This window comes from Centroberyx gerrardi, chromosome 8, assembly GCF_048128805.1.
Source record: "Centroberyx gerrardi isolate f3 chromosome 8, fCenGer3.hap1.cur.20231027, whole genome shotgun sequence".
Classification (NCBI taxonomy): Eukaryota; Metazoa; Chordata; class Actinopteri; order Beryciformes; family Berycidae; genus Centroberyx; species Centroberyx gerrardi.
In genome coordinates this window covers 34,053,974-34,074,102 of record NC_136004.1, presented here as the reverse complement: position 1 = coordinate 34,074,102, position 20,129 = coordinate 34,053,974, and the positions used below count along the sequence as shown (strand labels likewise).

General features: G+C 45.9%; 1 protein-coding gene across 1 annotated transcript in view; it reads left to right on the top strand.

The window, feature by feature from the left end:
- Positions 1-10,418: 10,418 nt before the first annotated feature.
- LOC139915807 (regulator of G-protein signaling 3-like) overlaps positions 10,419-20,129 on the top strand; it is a 33,984-nt gene continuing 24,273 nt past the window's right edge. Inside the window, exons 1-2 of the mRNA XM_078285411.1 lie at positions 10,419-10,482; positions 16,583-16,664. Coding sequence (XP_078141537.1) covers positions 10,429-10,482; positions 16,583-16,664 — 136 coding nt within the window. The 5' untranslated portion in view covers positions 10,419-10,428. The remainder of the gene's footprint in view (positions 10,483-16,582; positions 16,665-20,129) is intronic.

The following is a 20,129-nucleotide window of genomic DNA, read 5'->3' as shown; positions in this document are numbered from 1 at the left end:
ATTACTAATCTACTATTAGTTAAAGTGACATTTCCATTCTAGTAATCTCCGTGAATCACCTTAACTATGCCAAGACTCCCTGACTAGCCCAGGCTCCTCTCAACTAGCCCAGACTCACCTCAGCTAGCCCAGACTCCCTCAACTAGCCCAGACCCCGTCAACTAGCCCAGACCCCCTCACTAGTCCAGACCCTCCTGACTAGCCCAGACCCCCCTCAACTAGCCCAGACTCACCTCAACTAGCCCAGACCCCCTTCAACCCGCCCAGACTCACCTCAACTAGCCCAGACTCCCCTCAACTAGCCCAGACTCACCTCAACTAGCCCAGACCCCCTTCAACCCTCCCAGACTCACCTCAACTAGCCCAGACTCCCCTCAACTAGCCCAGACTCACCTCAACTAGCCCAGACCCCCTTCAACCCGCCCAGACTCACCTCAACTAGCCCAGACTCACCTCAACTAGCCCAGACTCACCTCAACTAGCCCAGACTCACCTGACTAGCCCAGATTCCCCTCAACTAGCCCAGACTCCCCTCAACTAGCCCAGACTCATCTGACTAGCCCAGACTCACCTCAACCAGCCCAGACTCACCTGACTAGCCTAGACTCCCCTCAACTAGCCCAGACTCACCTCAGCTAGCCCAGACTCACCTCAACTAGCCCAGACTCACCTGACTAGCCTAGACTCCCCTCAACTAGCCCAGACTCACCTGACTAGCCCAGACTCACCTCAGCTAGCCCAGACTCACCTCAACTAGCCTAGACTCCCCTCAACTAGCAGACTCACCTGACTAGCCCAGACTCACCTCAGCTAGCCTAGACTCCCCTCAACTAGCCCAGACTCACCTCAGCTAGCCCAGACTCATCTCAACTAGCCTAGACTCCCCTCAACTAGCCCAGACTCACCTGACTAGCCCAGACTCACCTGACTAGCCCAGACCCAGACTCACCCTCAACTAGCCCAGACTCTGTACCTGTATAAACATCTACATATTTTTCATCTCAGCCACACTTGAGCTGCTGAGAGAGAGCGAGAGAGAGAGAGAGAGAGGGGAGGGAAGAGAAGAGAGAGAGAGAGAGAGAGAGACAGAGAGAGAGAGAGAGAGAGAGACAGAGAGAGAGAGAGAGAGAGAGGGGGGGGAAGAGAGAGAGAGAGAGAGACAGAGAGAGAGACGAGAGAGAGAGAGAGACGAGAGAGAGAGAGAGAGAGAGGGGGAAGAGAGACAGAGAGAGAGAGGGGAGGGAAGAGAAGAGAGAGAGAGAGAGAGAGAGAGAGAGAGGGGGGGAAGAGAGACAGAGAGAGAGAGAGGGGAGGGAAGAGAAAGAGAGAGAGAGAGAGAGAGCGAAGAGAGAGAGAGAGGGGGGAAGAGAGACAGAGAGAGAGAGAGGATAAAAGGATCTAAGGAATGAAAGATGAGATATTAGAGAGACAGAAATACAGATCTGTCTGTACATATCAATATTAAAGAAACTAAAGATACTGTGTGTGTAAATATATACAAGTACATATATATTTAGATCTAAGTATAGAAAACGATAGATTACATTAAATAAAACTTCATTGAACCTGTGGGGACACAAAGGTCATTGCAGCAACAAATAGTAATATGATGCAGCAAAGAAAAATAGAGTATAAATAATTAATTGCAATACTAAAACAGATAGAAAAGTCATGGATTACAGAATTATGAGGAGCTGCAGGACATACTGAGACAGAAATGAATGAATGCAGAACATATACGATCTGAAAATATCCAAAAAGAAATATATGCAGTATAAAATAGGTATAAACATTATGAAAACATAAAAATACATGCAATATGTAGGATGAGGATATGAGATTATGAAGAAAACAGATGTGAATTTACAACAATAATATTTTATTCACATTAATAAGTCTATGTATACAAATAGATATATATAGATATAAACTGAGTCACAGCACCAACTCCTCTCTCTGTTTATTTATTAACATTGCAATGACTGACATGTTTGCCCCGCCCACCCTGTGCTGGCAGCTCGTCATTGGCTGGTTCTACCTGCTGGGGGAGGAGTTTGGGCGGAGCAAACACCTGAAGGTGACATCACAGCGGAGGAGCCTCCCAGAGGAGGGGGGGGGCGGGGCCGTACCCAACACACTGTGGTGAGTTAAGAGTAAGATGCAGAAAAATAGAATATAAATAACAATAGAGCAACATGGAATATTAAACACAACTGACAGTTACAAAACCTGAACATGTTCAGTCGTTATTACAGCATTATGAGCAGTACAACATACTGCAAGAAAAATGAATGAAAAAAATATGTATGATATGAAAATGTATGAAAATACAAAATATATTCAGTATGAAAATAAATGAAAAATTATAATACAAGATACATGCAATATATAAGAAATGAGAAACAAATGAGAAAAGAATATGAAAAAAGTGAAATGCAGCAGAACCGCTTCAGTCCTTCTCATCCTGAGGTGTGTGTAGAATACTGCAGCCTGAAGGAACCCGAAGGAACCAGAAGGAACCTGAAGGAACCTGAAGGAACCCGAAGGAACCAGAAGGAACCCGAAGGAACCAGAAGGAACCAGAAGGAACCTGAAGGAACCCGAAGGAACCTGAAGGAACCCGAAGGAGCCCGAAGGAACCCGAAGGAACCCGAAGGAACCTGAAGGAGCCCGAAGGAGGTGGAAATCTACTCTTTCCACCTTCCAATTTCCCCAGTCCAAAATCATCAACCTTTTGTCCAAGGTTCTCTGGTACCATGTTCACTGATAAACCTCCTGGTGTTGGAACTCGGTGTTTGTTATGGACAATCCATGGCAAACACTGAAATCCAGGTCCTCCCAGTCAACATGCCAGCATGAGATCCTCACCCTGTCACAGAGTGAGGCACCCTGAGGAGAAACCTCATGCCACTGAGGAGAAACCTCACGTCACCCTGAGGAGAAACCTCATGTCACCCTGAGGAGAAACCTCACGTCACCCTGAGGAGAAACCTCACGTCACCCTGAGGAGCTCCTCCACAGCTGAGAGTGTGAATGAAGATCAGTAAATCAGTTTTCTTTGTGGCTCAGCTCTCTCTTCTTCTCCTTGGTCTGATGCAGCGCTGCAATACTGCAGCTGCTGCAGCTAACCTGCAGTCAGTCTCATGATCCTTCTTCCCCTCACTGCTGGATCAGACTGAGAGACCTGGTTTCCTGAGAGAACTCAGGAAACCAGGTCCAGCTCCACATCCATCAGATGTGGAGCTGCTGATCCTCAACTCAAAGTGCTCCAATGCTCCAGTTCCCATCAGAGACCACAGTCTGCTGAAACCAGAAGGATGACATCATCTGCAAACAGCAGAGATGTTGAGCTGCTGCTGAGAGGAACCAGCTGAGGAGGTTCAGGCTCCTGGTGAGGATGATGAGGAGCCTCACTTAGGAGGCTTACTGACAGACTGGGAGGAGACCTGGGACACACTGGAGGGACTACATCTCCCAGCATGCCTGGGAAGAGGAGCTGGAGGAAGTTGCTGGGGAAAAGGAGGTCCGGGCTTCCTGTCCTACTAAGACTGATAAACCGATAGAAGATGGAAGATAGATGATGGATGTGCGAGTGTTGAGGACTTGATGACGGTTCCAACAAGACTGAAGCCTGGAGCCATGTGGGATCACAACCCGGGTGGAGGGCTGCTGCAAAGCCTGCTGGGTAAAGGGCAGAGGGAGGACAGAGGGAGAGAGAGAGAGGGAGGAGTGGCTTACAACAAGATGTTGGTGATGTTGGATTCATTGGTTTTGACAGATGCCCCCAAGACACACACACACACACACACACACACACACACACACCCATATGTAAGTCCCCAAGCATCCCTATATATGTATGTATATATTTCAGTGAGTGTGTGTTGGGACGGGGGGATAGAGGAGAGTGAGAGAGAGAGAGAGAGAGATGTGTATAAATAGAGAGATAGAGGGATAGAGAGAGAGAGATATAGATATAGAGTGACTCCTGTCTCGGCCCCTCTCTCTCTCTCCCCGGGGGTCCGGACGGTTGCCATGGCGATGAGAAGCCTGCCCAGTAACCATGTGCACCAGCTTTCACCCACACAATACCTCTCTCCCTATGGCTGTCTATGTCTCTCTACCGCTCGCTCTCTTTCACCCCACAAAATACACCTCTCTCTTTATTCCTTTCTCTCTGTCTTTCTCTCTATATGACTCTTACCCCCCCACGTCTCTCTCTCTCTCTCTCTCTCTCCCCATCTCTCTCTATCTCGATTTACCCTCAACCCCCATCCCAGAGCCTGCGCTCCTAACCCCTCCTCCTCCAGCCTCTCTGTCATGTTGACATCACACCAGAGATCCAACATTTGCTCACCCTGACCGAGCAGAGAGAGGGCAGGACAGAGAGAGGAGAGAGACAGAGAGAGGAGAGAGAGAGAGAGAGAGGGACAGAGAGAGGAGAGAGACAGAGAGAGGAGAGAGACAGAGAGAGGAGAGAGACAGAGAGAGAGGGAGAGGGACAGAGAGAGAGAGGGAGAGGGACAGAGAGAGAGAGAGGGAGAGGGACAGAGAGAGAGGAGAGAGAGAGAGTGGGAGAGTGTAAAGGAGAGAAAGACAGGTGGAGAGACAGACACAGAGAGAGAGACATTCTTCTACAGCATCTGTGTCTTTAGAGTAAAACTGCACTACTGCTATTTATCTGGAGTAGTAGTACTGGTTGTAATAGTAGTAGTAACAGTACTAGTAGCAGTAGTGGTAGTACTAGCAGTAATAGTAGTTAAAATAGTAGTAGTTGTAGTTAAAGTAGTAGTAGTAGTAGTAATACTTAATGAGTCACTTCATTAGGTTTCCAGTATCAGTGTTAGTTATCACTGGTTGGAAACTAGCTTTATTGGTAACTAGTTGTATTTAGCTGCAGGTTTCTGACTGTAGCTACAAGCTAGTTGTGTTAACGTCCTCCAGGAGCAGGAAGGACAGACAGAACTACCTGTCTGTCTCTCTACCTGTCTGTCTGTCTGTCTGTCTGTGGACAGTCAGGATGTTCTGGAAGAACACTGCCTGGTCGTGGGACGGTGATGATGATGATGATGATGATGATGGTGGTTATCTCCTAGGATCAGAGCTGAGGAAGACTCCAGACTCTACGCTGGCCAAGCCGGACGCTACCGCACCCACCGACCTGCCGAGCCGTGGAACCAAAGGACTCTCTGATCTGAACCGCGGTTCCACCGGACTCTCTGATCTGAACCGCGGTTCCACCGGACTCTCTGATCTGAACCGCAGAACCACCGGACTCTCTGATCTGAACCGCGGTTCCACCGGACTCTCTGATCTGAACCGCAGAACCACCGGACTGTCTGATCTGAACTGCGGTTCCACCGGACTGTCTGACCTGAATTGCTGTTCCACTGGACTCACCGACTTGCCAAACCGAGGTGGCACCAAACCCATCTACAGCCCTGATCCCGCAAACACCAACTACAGCGCCAGCCTGGCCAATGCCAACTACGCCAGCTACATCTCCACTCTATGTGCCAACGCCAACCGCCAGGCGTCCGGAGTCGGCACTGACGGCAACACACAGCAACTGACGGTGAGTTACGGAGCATTTTCACACACACATTTATTTAGCTTCTCAAACATGATTCCATAGTGTTTACATTTCAGCAGGAAAGTTTGAAAAATTTGCCTAAAAAGTCCACAAACTGTCCAGACTGTTACTGTTAGAGCAGAATGAACTTTAAACAGTTAAAACAACAACCATCTGTCTTACTGTTCAACACATCGCATGTTAATTAGCATGAACATGTGTTGTGGTAATATGTGTTGTTATTAACGTGTTGTGGTCATATTTGTGTGTGCATGTTGTCTCAAAATGACAAGCCTTTGAAAGCATTTAGGAGCTGTTTTTGGACAAATGGGGGGGGGGGTCGATAAATTGAGGTCGATAAATTGATAACGATCTGCTGTCTCTTCACTGGGGAAACACAATTCCACAGTCAACATCATGAATATTGATTTCTCTAAGAGTTTCTCTCTCCCCGTCTCTCTGCTACAACAAGCCCTCCTCCCTCTGTGACTGCAGCTTGTGCTGCGTTCACATGTTGTGGGAATCTTCACTATACTAGTCCCTACCTGGGGATGCGCGCGCCACAACTCCGCGCAAACTTGGCAAAAAGGCGCATAAACAGCGTAAATTTGTGAAAATGGAAAAATCAGCTCCGTCAGTCCCTGCCTATGCCAATGCTCAATGGCCATGTGCAGTTTCAGATTGATCGGCCGACCCGTTGAAGAGCAAAATGGATGCGGACAGACAGACGGACAGAGAGTTCCTCATTTATAGTAGGATTGCGTTCACATGTTGTGGGAATCTTCACTATATTGCGTTCACATGTTGTGGGAATCTTCACTATATTGCGTTCACATGTTGTGGGAATCTTCACTATATTGCGTTCACATGTTGTGGGACTATTCAGTGAAAAACATGACAAGTAAAAAGCAACAACTTTGAAGTGATATGGTAGTTTTCCAAAAAACTGAGACCATAACAAGTAAACTTAGACTCTTTATGGCACTGAATCATATCACATCTAAAAAAATATATAATCACATATATTTGACCTGCTCAAAACAAAGAGATTCACATTCCTAGCATTTAGTAAGAGACAACCCAGTTGGTACAAGTGGACAAACTGGACAACTGGAGTCTCACACCAACAGAACATCCAGTTATAATGTTCATAAAATAAAGAAAAGTCAAAGTTTGAATCTTTACTTCCTTAACGGCGGCGTTGCACTGAACAATCTGAATCTGTTCGCTCTGAATTATTGTGTTGAGATGCAGATGTTGCTGCATTGGATTTAGTTTACTACAGTTTTAATAATGCATGCATAAACTAAAACTGCCTGGTTTTCACTAGCTCTCTGAAGATTTCATGAGGAAAACATTTCATCAGTGCAGCAGAGTTGCAGGTCTAGGTCTAGGTCTAGGTCTAGGTCCAGGTCCAGGTCCAGGTCCAGGTTGGGCTTCATGTCACCAGACTGCTCCTTGTACCTTCAGATCCTCACCTGGTGGGGAACTGAGACACTCTGGTTTGTCTGGAAACAGGAACTGGTCTGAACGAGGCCGACAGAGTCAGTCTGTCTGGAAATAAATGGAAACTAGCTTAGTGCTACGTAAATCCTGTAAGCGGCTTTGACCTTATCAGGAAACCAGGGAAGTTGAAATGAATCTACTAGCCAAATGTTTCTACAAGATGTTTGAATTGTAGAGAAATATGAAGTGGAAAAAACAATCTTGCAATGTAACTGCAATGGAAAGTAGAGGCAGCGGGACCATCAGCTGGTCTGTAAAGGTTCCTACAGACATTTAGGACCTGATGAAAATCCTACAGGCTCTTAAGGTGTTTGCAGACTGTGTGATTTTGTCTGTCTTAATGTCGTCCCAGACAGATCTCTCTTTGTGAACGCTGGTCACTGGTTTTTGTTCGTTCAGTGTGACGAGGTCGAGGAGGACGATCCACGGAGTCCGAGAGTTAGAAATCTGGATCTATATATATATATGTATATATGTATATATGTGTGTGTATACATATGGACATACATATATAAATATATATACATATATATATATATATATATATATATATATATATATATATATATATATATATATATACTGTATATCATGTAGTGTGACCGGTGCCACGACACTAATCTGGTGAGCGACCAATGGGAGCACCGTAGGAAATGACGGCATATTAGTGCACAAGCTGTCCAAAGCAAAAAGAAAGCTTGTTGAAGGAACCAAAATCTGTTGAGAGACAATAAAAGAAAGCTGACTCGTCTTTTTCGGGCTCTCCAGGCAAAACATTTCCGTCATCACCGCTTGCTGTTTCACCAACAACATTTTTAAATTCCCCGGGTCTTTAGAACTCGGCCGGTTCAGCTGACGCAGGACGCAGCCTCGACCTTCAACCAATCACACAACAGGCCAGAGGAATGACATCTACAGTCTGACGTCTGATGTCAACATTTCACTTCTCTACAATCGCAGTTTGACATAAAGTCAATGCAAAAGACAATGTCATTGTCACAATCACAGTCTGCAACACCTTCAGACGCTTCAGCACAGACACGCTGGATTCTGTAGAAACTAAAGCAAACTGTTTTCTACATTCCCTGTCTGGCTCCTCTGATCACTGTAGGCTCACAGGAATATTTGTTCCATAGATGAAGTTTCTCCAACCTGCAGCAGCCTGTCTCCATGATGGAGGAACATGTAGAACTGTGTGTTAGTTAATAAAGTGTAAATCTGTAGAACTGTGTGTTAGTTAATAAAGTGTAAATCTGTAGAACTGTGTGTTAGTTAATAAAGTGTAAATCTGTATGAAGCAGCTAGAAGCAGAGAGCAGCTGAGTCAGCTTGTTGTGGTGTGGCTGTAGATCCATTCAGTAACGTTCTCAGTAAAAGTGAATAGTGTGATAAGGTGGATTTGGTTACTGTGACACAGTAAACTGTCTTGTCTTTAGCTCTAGTCTCTACTCCAAAACACTCTGAGTTGTAGCTTGAGAAGAGTCAGCTCAGTTAACCTGAACAAACTGTTAGCTAGCTAACTAGCCGGCAAACACACTGATGTTAATGTGAACACGCTAACGCTAGCCGCTACTAGCTACGTTAGCTAGTGTGCTAATCGGATGTGTTAACAACAAGACAGTGATGTTAGCTGACCAGATACTATGGTTAGCTAGCTAACAAGCTGACATTATCTAAACACTAAATCAATCAGATGGATCAGTGATGAAATGATCAGTTCAGTCAGAAACAGACAGAAATTAACCGTCTGTTCAGTTCTGTTGAGACAGAAACACAGTCAGCTGTGTGTGTGTGTGTGTGTGTGTGTGTGTTGGCATATGTGCGTTTTAGTGGGAATCTCATGCTATAAAGACTTATCAAAGATTCATGTGTGATAAATTATAGAATATTACTGCCTCCGCCATTTGCGCAGTATAGATATATACCACACACACACACACACACACACACACACAGGAGAACCCTCCTAGCTGATGTTCAATGTCATTCTCTTTTTATTCGTTCTGTTCATCTTTACCTTGTCATCTCTCTCTCTCTCTCTCTCTCTCTCTCTCTCTCTCTCTCTCTCTCTCTCTCTCTCTCTTTCAGTAGTTCCTCTTTAACTCTCAAGGTCGTGCCAATCTCCTTCCTTACTTCCTGTCAGCTGACACACACACACACACAGAGTCCAGTAGAGTTCTTTAGAGTCTAGTAGAGTTTCTTAGTCAGGTAGGGTTTGTTAGTCAGGTAGAGTTTGTTAGAGTCCGGTAGAGTTCTTTAGAGTCCGGTAGAGTTCTTTAGAGTCCAGTAGAGTTTGTTAGAGTCCGGTAGAGTTCGTTAGAGTCCGGTAGAGTTTGTTAAAGTCCGGTAGAGTTCGTTAGAGTTCGGTAGAGTTTGTTAGTCAGGTAGAGTTTATTAGTCAGGTAGAGTTCTTTAGAGTCCAGTAGAGTTCTTTAGAGTCCAGTAGAGTTTGTTAGAGTCCGGTAGAGTCCTTTAGAGTCTGGTAGAGTTCTTTAGAGTCCAGTAGAGTTTGTTAGAGTCCGGTAGAGTTCTTTAGAGTTCGGTAGAGTTTGTTAGTCAGGTAGAGTTTATTAGTCAGGTAGAGTTCTTTAGAGTCCGGTAGAGTCCTTTAGAGTCCGGTAGAGTTCTTTAGAGTCCGGTAGAGTTCTTTAGAGTCCGGTAGAGTTCGTTAGAGTCCGGTAGAGTTCTTTAGAGTCCGGTAGAGTTCGTTAGAGTCCGGTAGAGTTCTTTAGAGTCCGGTAGAGTTCTTTAGAGTCCAGTAGAGTTTGTTAGAGTCCGGTAGAGTCCTTTAGAGTTAATTTGAATTTCAGGTCTTGTACCCTCTAGTCGTTCCCTCCACAGTAGAATCCAGTAGAGTTGAACAGTAGAAGATCCTGTTATTACTATGGACGGTTCACACGGGGAGGGGGGAGAGTGTGTGTGTGTGTGTGTGTGTGTGTGTGTGTTCCTCCTGCTGGCTCAGGAAGTGTGCTGGCTTATCGGAGGGCAACACACACTCTGGGGGGGGGGGGGGGGGGGTGTCTTCCTGCTATTATTCTGTCAGCTCGTTCCCAGGAGAGGAGAAGTGGTTCACAACAACACACACACACACACACACACACACACACACACACCAACAAGACTGGCTTCAGCACACAGCTAGCAGGTCTCTGCTAACATTCAGACGAGTCCAGAACAACTCCCATACTGGTTTACCTAGAGGAACTGGTTCTGGATCAGATCTGGTTGTGGATTAAATCTGGTTCTGGATCAGATCTGTTTGTGGATTAAATCTGGTTCTGGATCAGATCTGGCAGATGGACGGCCTGACCGACAACCTGTAATGTGAAGTCCAGAAGAGAAGCTGCTGAAATGCACACCATCCACCGGCTGTGTAGAGTCTGCATTGGACAGAACCTGCCTCAGGTGTGTGTGTGTGTGTGTGTGTGTGTGTGTGTTGAGACTGGAGCAGATGATGGTTGGTTCATGTAGAGTAGACTTCCACTATTTCACCAGTCAACTTGATGTTCAGAATAGTTTTAGTATTGGCATAAGATTCATAATGGATCTGGTCTGTAGACCATCTACCAGACCGCTGCGTGGCGTAAAACTCTTGTTCTCTTCTGGTGTGACTCTTGTCTTGTGGATTTGTTTTTTATCAGTTAACGTTACGCCGAACATCATCCAAGAGGTTTTGAACCTCTGGTGAATTCTGGTGATCCACCAGCAGCAATATTCACTAAACCTCAACTTTCTACTGTCTGTCCCCAGTTTGTTCCTCAGGTGAACCAAACTCCATTCACTAATCTGTCAGTTTAATGTTGCTTATTGGCAAAAGAAAAATATTTTAAGATCTTCTTGGTAAAGTCATACATATGATCCACATGCAGCACTTCATTATCATACAGTCTCTTTACAGTTACTTCCCTCTGCTCCACACTGGATGTGAGACTGAACTGAACTACCGAGCTGCTCGGTGGACTCGGTACCGGTCTGCAGGGATGTTCTGCTGTTGGTGGTCTTGACATTAGATTGGCAGATTTGAACAGAAAGGAAGCGTCCGCTCCAGATCCTGCCAACCTTTAACTAATCAAATCTATTATGAATATCGTCTGATAATGACTGACAGCTAATCAAACACAACACACCTCACCAACATTGTTTATATGAGTCAGTCTGTTGAGATTACCAGAGGAAAATAAAACAGGAAAGGTTTTAAACGGCTCTTCTGATTGGCCGGTCTGATGTCACTGGTGGCTGCTGGTCATTTCCCAGCAAAACCACCAGAACCAGTCACTGCTGATGGAGTGTTTTCTAGGTCAGTGTGTGTGTGTGTGTGTGTGTGTGTGTGTGTGTGTGTGTGTGTGTGTGTGTGTTCCTCGACCAGCAGGTCAGATAAATGTTTAATAAGAAGACTGAATACACACTGGATGACTTTGTGTTGCTGCTGTTTGCATGTGACTGGGGATTCTGTGTGTGTCTGTGTGTGTGTGTGCGTGTGTGTGTGTGTGTGTGTGTGTGCGTGTGTGTGTGTGTGTGTGGGATCTGTGATCTGTGATCTGTACATGTATGTGACAGATCGCTCAATAATTCACACAGATTAAAACTGGATGATTTTACTGCAAACCGCTGGGATACTCACTGAGAGGGTAGCGTGTGTGTGTGTGTGTGTGTGTGTGTGTGTGTGTGTGTGTGTGCATGTGTGTATGTAGGTGAGGGCAGTAGTTTCCTTTCTTTCAGAACTACTCTCTTTCTCTTTCACACACACTCTCTCTTTCCCCCAGCCAGACGGTGTGTGTGTGTGTGTGTGTGTGTGTGTGTGTGTGTTAGAGTGGTGTTTGAACTGGCAGACGACTGACATGTTGTCCAGCGCTACGCAAACACACCTCCTCCCCCCCTTTTCTCTGTTTTTCTGTCTGTCCAAACACCTTTACATCTCTCTCTCTCTCTCTCTCTCTCTCTCTCTCTCTCTCAGTTCTGTCCAAAGCCCCCCCCCCCCCCCCATCACACTATAGAGGCTTCAGGTGATGTAACCCCTCCCCCTCTGGCGGCCATCTTGGAGGTCCTCAGCTCTGTGAACAGCTGACTGTGTTTCTGTCGTCTCAACAGAATTGAACAGACGGTTAATTTCTGTCTGTTTCTGACTGAACTGATCATTTCATCACTGATCCATCTGATTGATTTAGTGTTTAGATAATGTCAGCTTGTTAGCTAGCTAACCATAGCATCTGGTCAGCTAACATCACTGTCTTGTTGTTAACACATCTGATTAGCACACTAGCTAACGTAGCTAGCAGCAGCTAGCGTTAGCATGTTCACATTAACATCAGTGTGTTTGCTGGCTAGTTAGCTAGCTAACAGTTTGTTCAGGTTAACTGAGCTGACTCTTCTCAAGCTACAACTCAGAGTGTTTTGGAGTAGAGACTAGGGCTAAAGACAAGACAGTTTACTGTGTCACAGTAACCAAATCCACCTTATCACACTATTCACTTTTACTGAGAACGTTAACATGTCTGCCTTTAGCCAATGAGCTTAAGAAAGGGCGTGGCCAATCAAAAATTAACCCACGCCTTGATGACAGTTCATCCAATCACCATCAGTCCTTCGACACCATGGTGGCCTACAGGAGTCTATTCTGTTGAATGTGTTCCATCTGCCAGTCAAAACCTCCAGCTTGGTTTTGATTGGTGGGCGCGGGGTGTGGGCGTGGCCTGGTGTTGGTCGAACACGGTAAATCTCCTTTCTCTCCTTACATTTATATTCCGGTCAGCTGAGTGTTTCTTTCCACTGAGATCAACAACAGAATAAACTTCAGTTCCTGGATCAGCAACATGACACGCCACCAACAGTCAGAGGTGGAAGGTCAGAGGTCACACCACCATGACAATATATGGAACAAATATTACTTTGACCCTCAAATGATCATGGATGGAGTAGCGGTGTAACGAGGTAACACAGTAGCGGTGTAACGGGCGGCCGGGTGTCCTGAGCAGTTTAATATCCAGCCTGTCAGTCAGTTTGGTTCGGAGACATTTAAAGTCTTTGTGGAGAGAAAACTCCCATGGAGAGAAGCGACCTTTCCCTCTGCATGTTGACTGAGTCATGGAAACAGCAGAGGAACGACTCGGACTCTCAGACTCTCAGACAGTGAGATGAAACTTTATCGACTCTGTGGGGAAAAAACACAGCAAAGAAAACTAGAAGCAAGAATGGAGGCGATGGGGAATTATGAAGGAAATGTAGGAATGAAAATATAGACTAAAAATACAGAATAAGAAAATTAATAAAAAGTTTGTCTGATATGAAAATATATTTAGTGTAAGAACCAGCTGTGATTTGGTTGCTGCTAGCTGGTTGCTGGTTGACTGTGTTGTACTGACTGTTGTACTGACTGGTTGTACTGACTGTGTTGTACTGACTGTTGTACTGACTGTGTTGTACTGACTGTTGTACTGACTGTTGTACTGACTGTGTTGTACTGACTGTTGTACTGACTGTGTTGTACTGACTGTGTTGTACTGACTGTGTTGTACTGACTGTTGTACTGACTGGTTGTACTGACTGTGTTGTACTGACTGTTGTACTGACTGTGTTGTACTGACTGTGTTGTTCTGACTGTGTTGTACTGACTGGTTGTACTGACTGGTTGTACTGACTGTGTTGTACTGACTGTTGTACTGACTGTGTTGTTCTGACTGTGTTGTACTGACTGGTTGTACTGACTGGTTGTACTGACTGTGTTGTACTGACTGGTTGTACTGACTGTGTTGTTCTGACTGGTTGTACTGACTGTTGTACTGACTGTGTTGTACTGACTGGTTGTACTGACTGTGTTGTACTGACTATGTTCTGACTGGTTGTACTGACTGGTTGTACTGACTGGTTGTACTGACTGGTTGTACTGACTGTGTTCTGACTGGTTGTACTGACTGTGTTCTGACTGATTGTACTGACTGGTTGTACTGACTGTTGTTCTGACTGGTTGTACTGACTGGTTGTACTGACTGTGTTCTGACTGGTTGTACTGACTGGTTGTACTGACTGTGTTCTGACTGGTTGTACTGACTGGTTGTACTGACTGTGTTCTGACTGGTTGTACTGACTGTGTTCTGACTGTGTTGTTCTGACTGGTTGTACTGACTGTGTTCTGACTGTGTTGTTCTGACTGGTTGTACTGACTGTGTTCTGACTGGTTGTACTGACTGTGTTCTGACTGGTTGTACTGACTGGTTGTACTGACTGTGTTGTTCTGACTGGTTGTACTGACTGTGTTCTGACTGTGTTGTACTGACTGGTTGTACTGACTGTGTTGTTCTGACTGGTTGTACTGACTGTGTTGTACTGACTGGTTGTACTGACTGTGTTGTACTGACTGTGTTGTTCTGACTGGTTGTACTGACTGGTTGTACTGACTGTGTTGTTCTGACTGGTTGTACTGACTGGTTGTACTGACTGTGTTGTACTGACTGGTTGTACTGACTGGTTGTACTGACTGGTTGTACTGACTGTGTTGTTCTGACTGGTTGTACTGACTGTGTTGTACTGACTGTGTTGTACTGACTGGTTGTACTGACTGTGTTGTACTGACTGGTTGTACTGACTGTGTTGTACTGACTGGTTGTACTGACTGGTTGTACTGACTGGTTGTACTGACTGTGTTGTACTGACTGGTTGTACTGACTGTGTTGTACTGACTGGTTGTACTGACTGGTTGTACTGACTGTTGTTCTGACTGGTTGTACTGACTGTGTTGTACTGACTGGTTGTACTGACTGTGTTGTACTGACTGGTTGTACTGACTGGTTGTACTGACTGTTGTTCTGACTGGTTGTACTGACTGTGTTGTACTGACTGGTTGTACTGACTGGTTGTACTGACTGTTGTTCTGACTGGTTGTACTGACTGTGTTGTACTGACTGGTTGTACTGACTGGTTGTACTGACTGTGTTGTACTGACTGGTTGTACTGACTGGTTGTACTGACTGTGTTGTTCTGACTGGTTGTACTGACTGGTTGTACTGACTGGTTGTTCTGACTGGTTGTACTGACTGGTTGTACTGACTGTGTTGTACTGACTGGTTGTACTGACTGGTTGTACTGACTGGTTGTACTGACTGTGTTGTACTGACTGGTTGTACTGACTGTGTTGTTCTGACTGGTTGTACTGACTGTTGTACTGACTGTGTTGTACTGACTGGTTGTACTGACTGTGTTGTACTGACTATGTTCTGACTGGTTGTACTGACTGGTTGTACTGACTGTGTTCTGACTGGTTGTACTGACTGGTTGTACTGACTGTGTTCTGACTGGTTGTACTGACTGGTTGTACTGACTGTGTTCTGACTGGTTGTACTGACTGGTTGTACTGACTGGTTGTACTGACTGGTTGTACTGACTGTGTTCTGACTGGTTGTACTGACTGTGTTCTGACTGATTGTACTGACTGGTTGTACTGACTGTGTTGTTCTGACTGGTTGTACTGACTGGTTGTACTGACTGTGTTCTGACTGGTTGTACTGACTGGTTGTACTGACTGTGTTCTGACTGGTTGTACTGACTGGTTGTACTGACTGTGTTCTGACTGGTTGTACTGACTGTTGTTCTGACTGTGTTGTTCTGACTGGTTGTACTGACTGTGTTCTGACTGTGTTGTTCTGACTGGTTGTACTGACTGTGTTCTGACTGGTTGTACTGACTGTGTTCTGACTGGTTGTACTGACTGGTTGTACTGACTGTGTTGTTCTGACTGGTTGTACTGACTGTGTTGTACTGACTGGTTGTACTGACTGTGTTGTACTGACTGTGTTGTTCTGACTGGTTGTACTGACTGGTTGTACTGACTGTGTTGTTCTGACTGGTTGTACTGACTGGTTGTACTGACTGGTTGTACTGACTGGTTGTACTGACTGTGTTGTACTGACTGTGTTGTTCTGACTGGTTGTACTGACTGGTTGTACTGACTGTGTTGTACTGACTGTGTTGTTCTGACTGGTTGTACTGACTGTGTTGTACTGACTGTGTTCTGACTGGTTGTACTGACTGTGTTGTACTGACTGTGTTCTGACTGGTTGTACTAACTGGTTGTACTGACTGTGTTGTACTGACTGGTTGTACTGACTGTGTTGTACTGACTGGTTGTTCTGACTGGTTGTACTGACTGGTTGTTCTGACTGGTTGTACTGACTGGTTGTACTGACTGTGTTGTACTGACTGGTTGTACTGACTGGTTGTACTGACTGGTTGTTCTGACTGGTTGTACTGACTGGTTGTACTGACTGGTTGTACTGACTGTGTTGTACTGACTGGTTGTACTGACTGGTTGTTCTGACTGGTTGTTCTGACTGGTTGTACTGACTGGTTGTTCTGACTGGTTGTACTGACTGGTTGTACTGACTGGTTGTTCTGACTGGTTGTACTGACTGGTTGTACTGACTGTGTTGTACTGACTGGTTGTACTGACTGGTTGTTCTGACTGGTTGTACTGACTTTTTTTACTGACTGTTGAACTGACTGTTTGTGTTTCCAGGTGAGCATCGTTCGAGGAAAAGACGGTTTTGGATTCACGATCTGCTCCGACTGTCCAGTCCGAGTCCAGGCTGTCGACCCGGGTAAGACCTGAAACCCAGTAAGACCGAGAATATATAGACCTGAAACCCAGTAAGACCGAGAATATATAGACCTGAAACCCAGTAAGACCGAGAATATATAGACCTGAAACCCAGTAAGACCGAGAATATATAGACCTGAAACCCACAACATGAGTATTACTACAGTATCATACAGTTGTTAGTTACCCTTGTAATCTGATTGGTCCAATAAGGCTCCATACTGAGTGTGTGTGTAGTGAGTTAGTGATTTAGTTAGATAGATAGATAGATAGATAGATAGATGGATGGATAGATAGATAGATACTTTATTGTCCTCAAGAGGAAATTTGGTTCCACCCTTTACACACAGCCTCACATACATGTACCCACATACCCACCACACAATATTCATACAAACAGGAAGACCACAATACATTAACAATACATTAACAATACATTAACAATACATTAACAATACATTAACAATACATTCAATCAATGCATTGAATTCAGAGCTTCAACGGCAGAGGGAACAAAGCTCTTTTTAAAGCGGCCCGTCTCCAGGTGAGGGAGCTGTACCTGCAACCAGATGGAAGCAATGTGAAGAAAGGGGTCAGGGGGTGAGTGGGGTCCTGAGGTTCAGGGGGTGAGCGGGGTCCTGAGGTTCAGGGGGTGAGCGGGGTCCTGAGGTTCAGGGGGTGAGCGGGGTCCTGAGGTTCATGGGGTGAGCAGGGTCCTGAGGTACGGTTAGTGTTCTGCGTATCATGGCTTTGTTATTGAGGTCTGAGAGGTCGGGGGTGGGAAGGCCAATGATCTTGGATGCATTGTGTGAGATGCGGGTGAGCCGGTTCCTATTAGTGACTGTTAACATGGTGAAGAACCAGGGGGAGCGGTAGAGTAATATGGGCTGAATTATACTTTTGTACAATAACAACAGAAGCTGGGGTTTGACAGAAAGAGCTTTGAGTTTGCGGATGACGGAGAGTCTTTGCTGGCAGTGTTTGTGGATGTCAGTGGTGTGCTGGTGGAAACAGAGTCTGTTGTCCAAAGTGAGTCCAAGGTACCTGAAGCGGTCCACCATCTCAACAGTCTCATTATGGATGGGTGTGGGGTTGTGGACTGAACTGCTGGAACCAGAGTTGGTGATGAGGAGCTCTTTTGTCTTACTGATATTCAAATGCAAATAATTATCTGTACACCATTTGTGAAATGGGAAATGGAGCGTTGATAGGCTGCTACAGAGTTGTTATCGTTGAGGAGTGCGAGTATGGCAGTGTCATCTGAGTATTTAAAGCATGTGGTGATGGGTGAGCGGCTGATGCAGCCATCGGTGGGGAGGGGATACAGGAAAGGGCTCAGCACAGCCGTGAGGAGCTGATGATGCTGATGATGGTGGAGGAGCTAACTCTGACTGTGGTCTGTTGCTGAGGAAGCTGTGTACCCTGTGGATGAGGAGTTAGCGGGTTAGTTAGTGAGTTAGTTAGCAGGTTAGTTAGTGAGTTAGTTAGCAGGTTAGTTAGTGAGTTAGTTAGCAGGTTAGTTAGCGAGTTAGTTAGTGAGTGAGTGAGTTAAGACGGACTCATACTGTACTGTGTGAAGGAGCATGTAAACCTCTGGAACACATTGAAGGGTTTTGTGTGTGACTGTAGCTCACTGAATAATAATAATAATAACTTTATTTGTATAGCACTTTTCTAAAAGCAAAGTTTACAAAGTGCTTTACATACAATAAAAACCCCAAAAAACAATGATGCAGAATTTACCACAATCAAATAAATAAAACAGTTGAATAATAAACAAACAAAACAAAAAAAGGAATAAAAGGTAATACAGGGGATAAATAGATACAACTAGAAAATGAACAGACATGCAACTAAACACAGATGCAAACAGATAAAAGTGAACGTGAAGAAGAAACACAATTACAAAGTAAACGATAAAAAGGAGATACACTGCCTTTCAAAAGTTCAAGAGCTGAAAAGTTTAAAAGTTTGGAGCCCCTGAGAAAACTCCATACCCCGAAAGAAACCAATGACTCCACCCGCCAAGGCAGCACCAACCAATCAAAAAAGGCACATCCAAAACACCGACAATGCCACAAACCACTGCCTCCACTCCCCAAACCCCCGGCCCATCAAGAATACCCCACGCTCAGCAATGACAGCCCAGCAGACCCCAGGCGCTCCAGCCACCAAGCCCCGAGACATCCAGGGGAAGCCCCGCCCCTTGTCCCCCGCGGGGCACCCCCCACGGGCCCCACGATCAAGCCGCCCCCACAAAAGCCCGACAGGACCCAGACCGGGCGACCGCGCCGGCCAGTCCACCAGAGACAGCACCCGCCCCCGCAAAACACTTGTTGTTACACTCGTTCAAACCGGGGCGCTGCTCTGTTGGCGAGCCGTGACGGTCAGAGTGTAGTGTGTTTTGTTTGATTGTTTGTTCGATTGTTTGTTCGACTAAGTGTTACGGATCGCAACAACAACGGAGCAGGAGGCTCAAATGGACTGCAAAATGAACTGCATTTACTTTATTTTCGGGGCGATATATTTTCTCACGGGGGTTCACTGCCATTGCCTACATGAGGAAAAGAGGGGAAAAGCCATCTCCTACACCAGGGAGCAGCTCTTCGACATCAAACAACACGGTGAGGGAAAAACAGACCTGGATATTCGACCACCGGAGATCAGAGAGCAAAGGCGACTCGGACACCGATTCCAGCGGAGAGACGAGCTCCGTCTGCGGAGGAGGAAGAGAGGCAAGCGGGGGGGAATACGGAGGAAACTTCAGAGGCGCAAAACAAAACTACCGCTCCCAACTATTCTCCTCGCGAATGTTAGATCATTGCAGAACGGGACTGATGAATTAAACACCAACATCCGATTCCTGAAAGAATACAGGGATGCGTGTATCTTGTGTTTTACAGAGACCTGGCTATCTGAAGATTTACAGAACGACATTCTTCAGTTAAATGGATTTCTTGGACCAATGTGCGGGACAGAGACTTGAATATGACAGGTAAAAAAAACGGGAGGGGGAGTTTGTTTCTATATTAACGAACGCTGGTGCTCTTCTGTGCATGTTAAAGACAAAATTTGCACGGCTGAGCTGGAACTGTTGTCTATTTCCCTGCGCCCATTTTACCTACCCAGAGAATTCAGGCAGGTGATTGTGACAGCTGTTTACCGCCCGATCCAAACCCCATCGATCACCCGCGGGAACAGCCCGACCGCAAGGCCCGCGAGAAGCGCCCCGCAAGCCAACCGCACCCACGGCAAGCGCCACAGGAGGCAAAGCCCCACCCAAACATCCCAAGAACCCGACAGCCAGAACGCCCAAGGTCCGCAAAGCCACCACCGCCGCACACGGAGGACTTCCCGATGAACAGAAAGTCCGCAGAACAGAACAGCCACCCGAAACAGAGACAGCAGTCCGCAACACCACCACCACCCCGGCGGACAAAAGCGTAAAAAAAAGTATATGACAGGG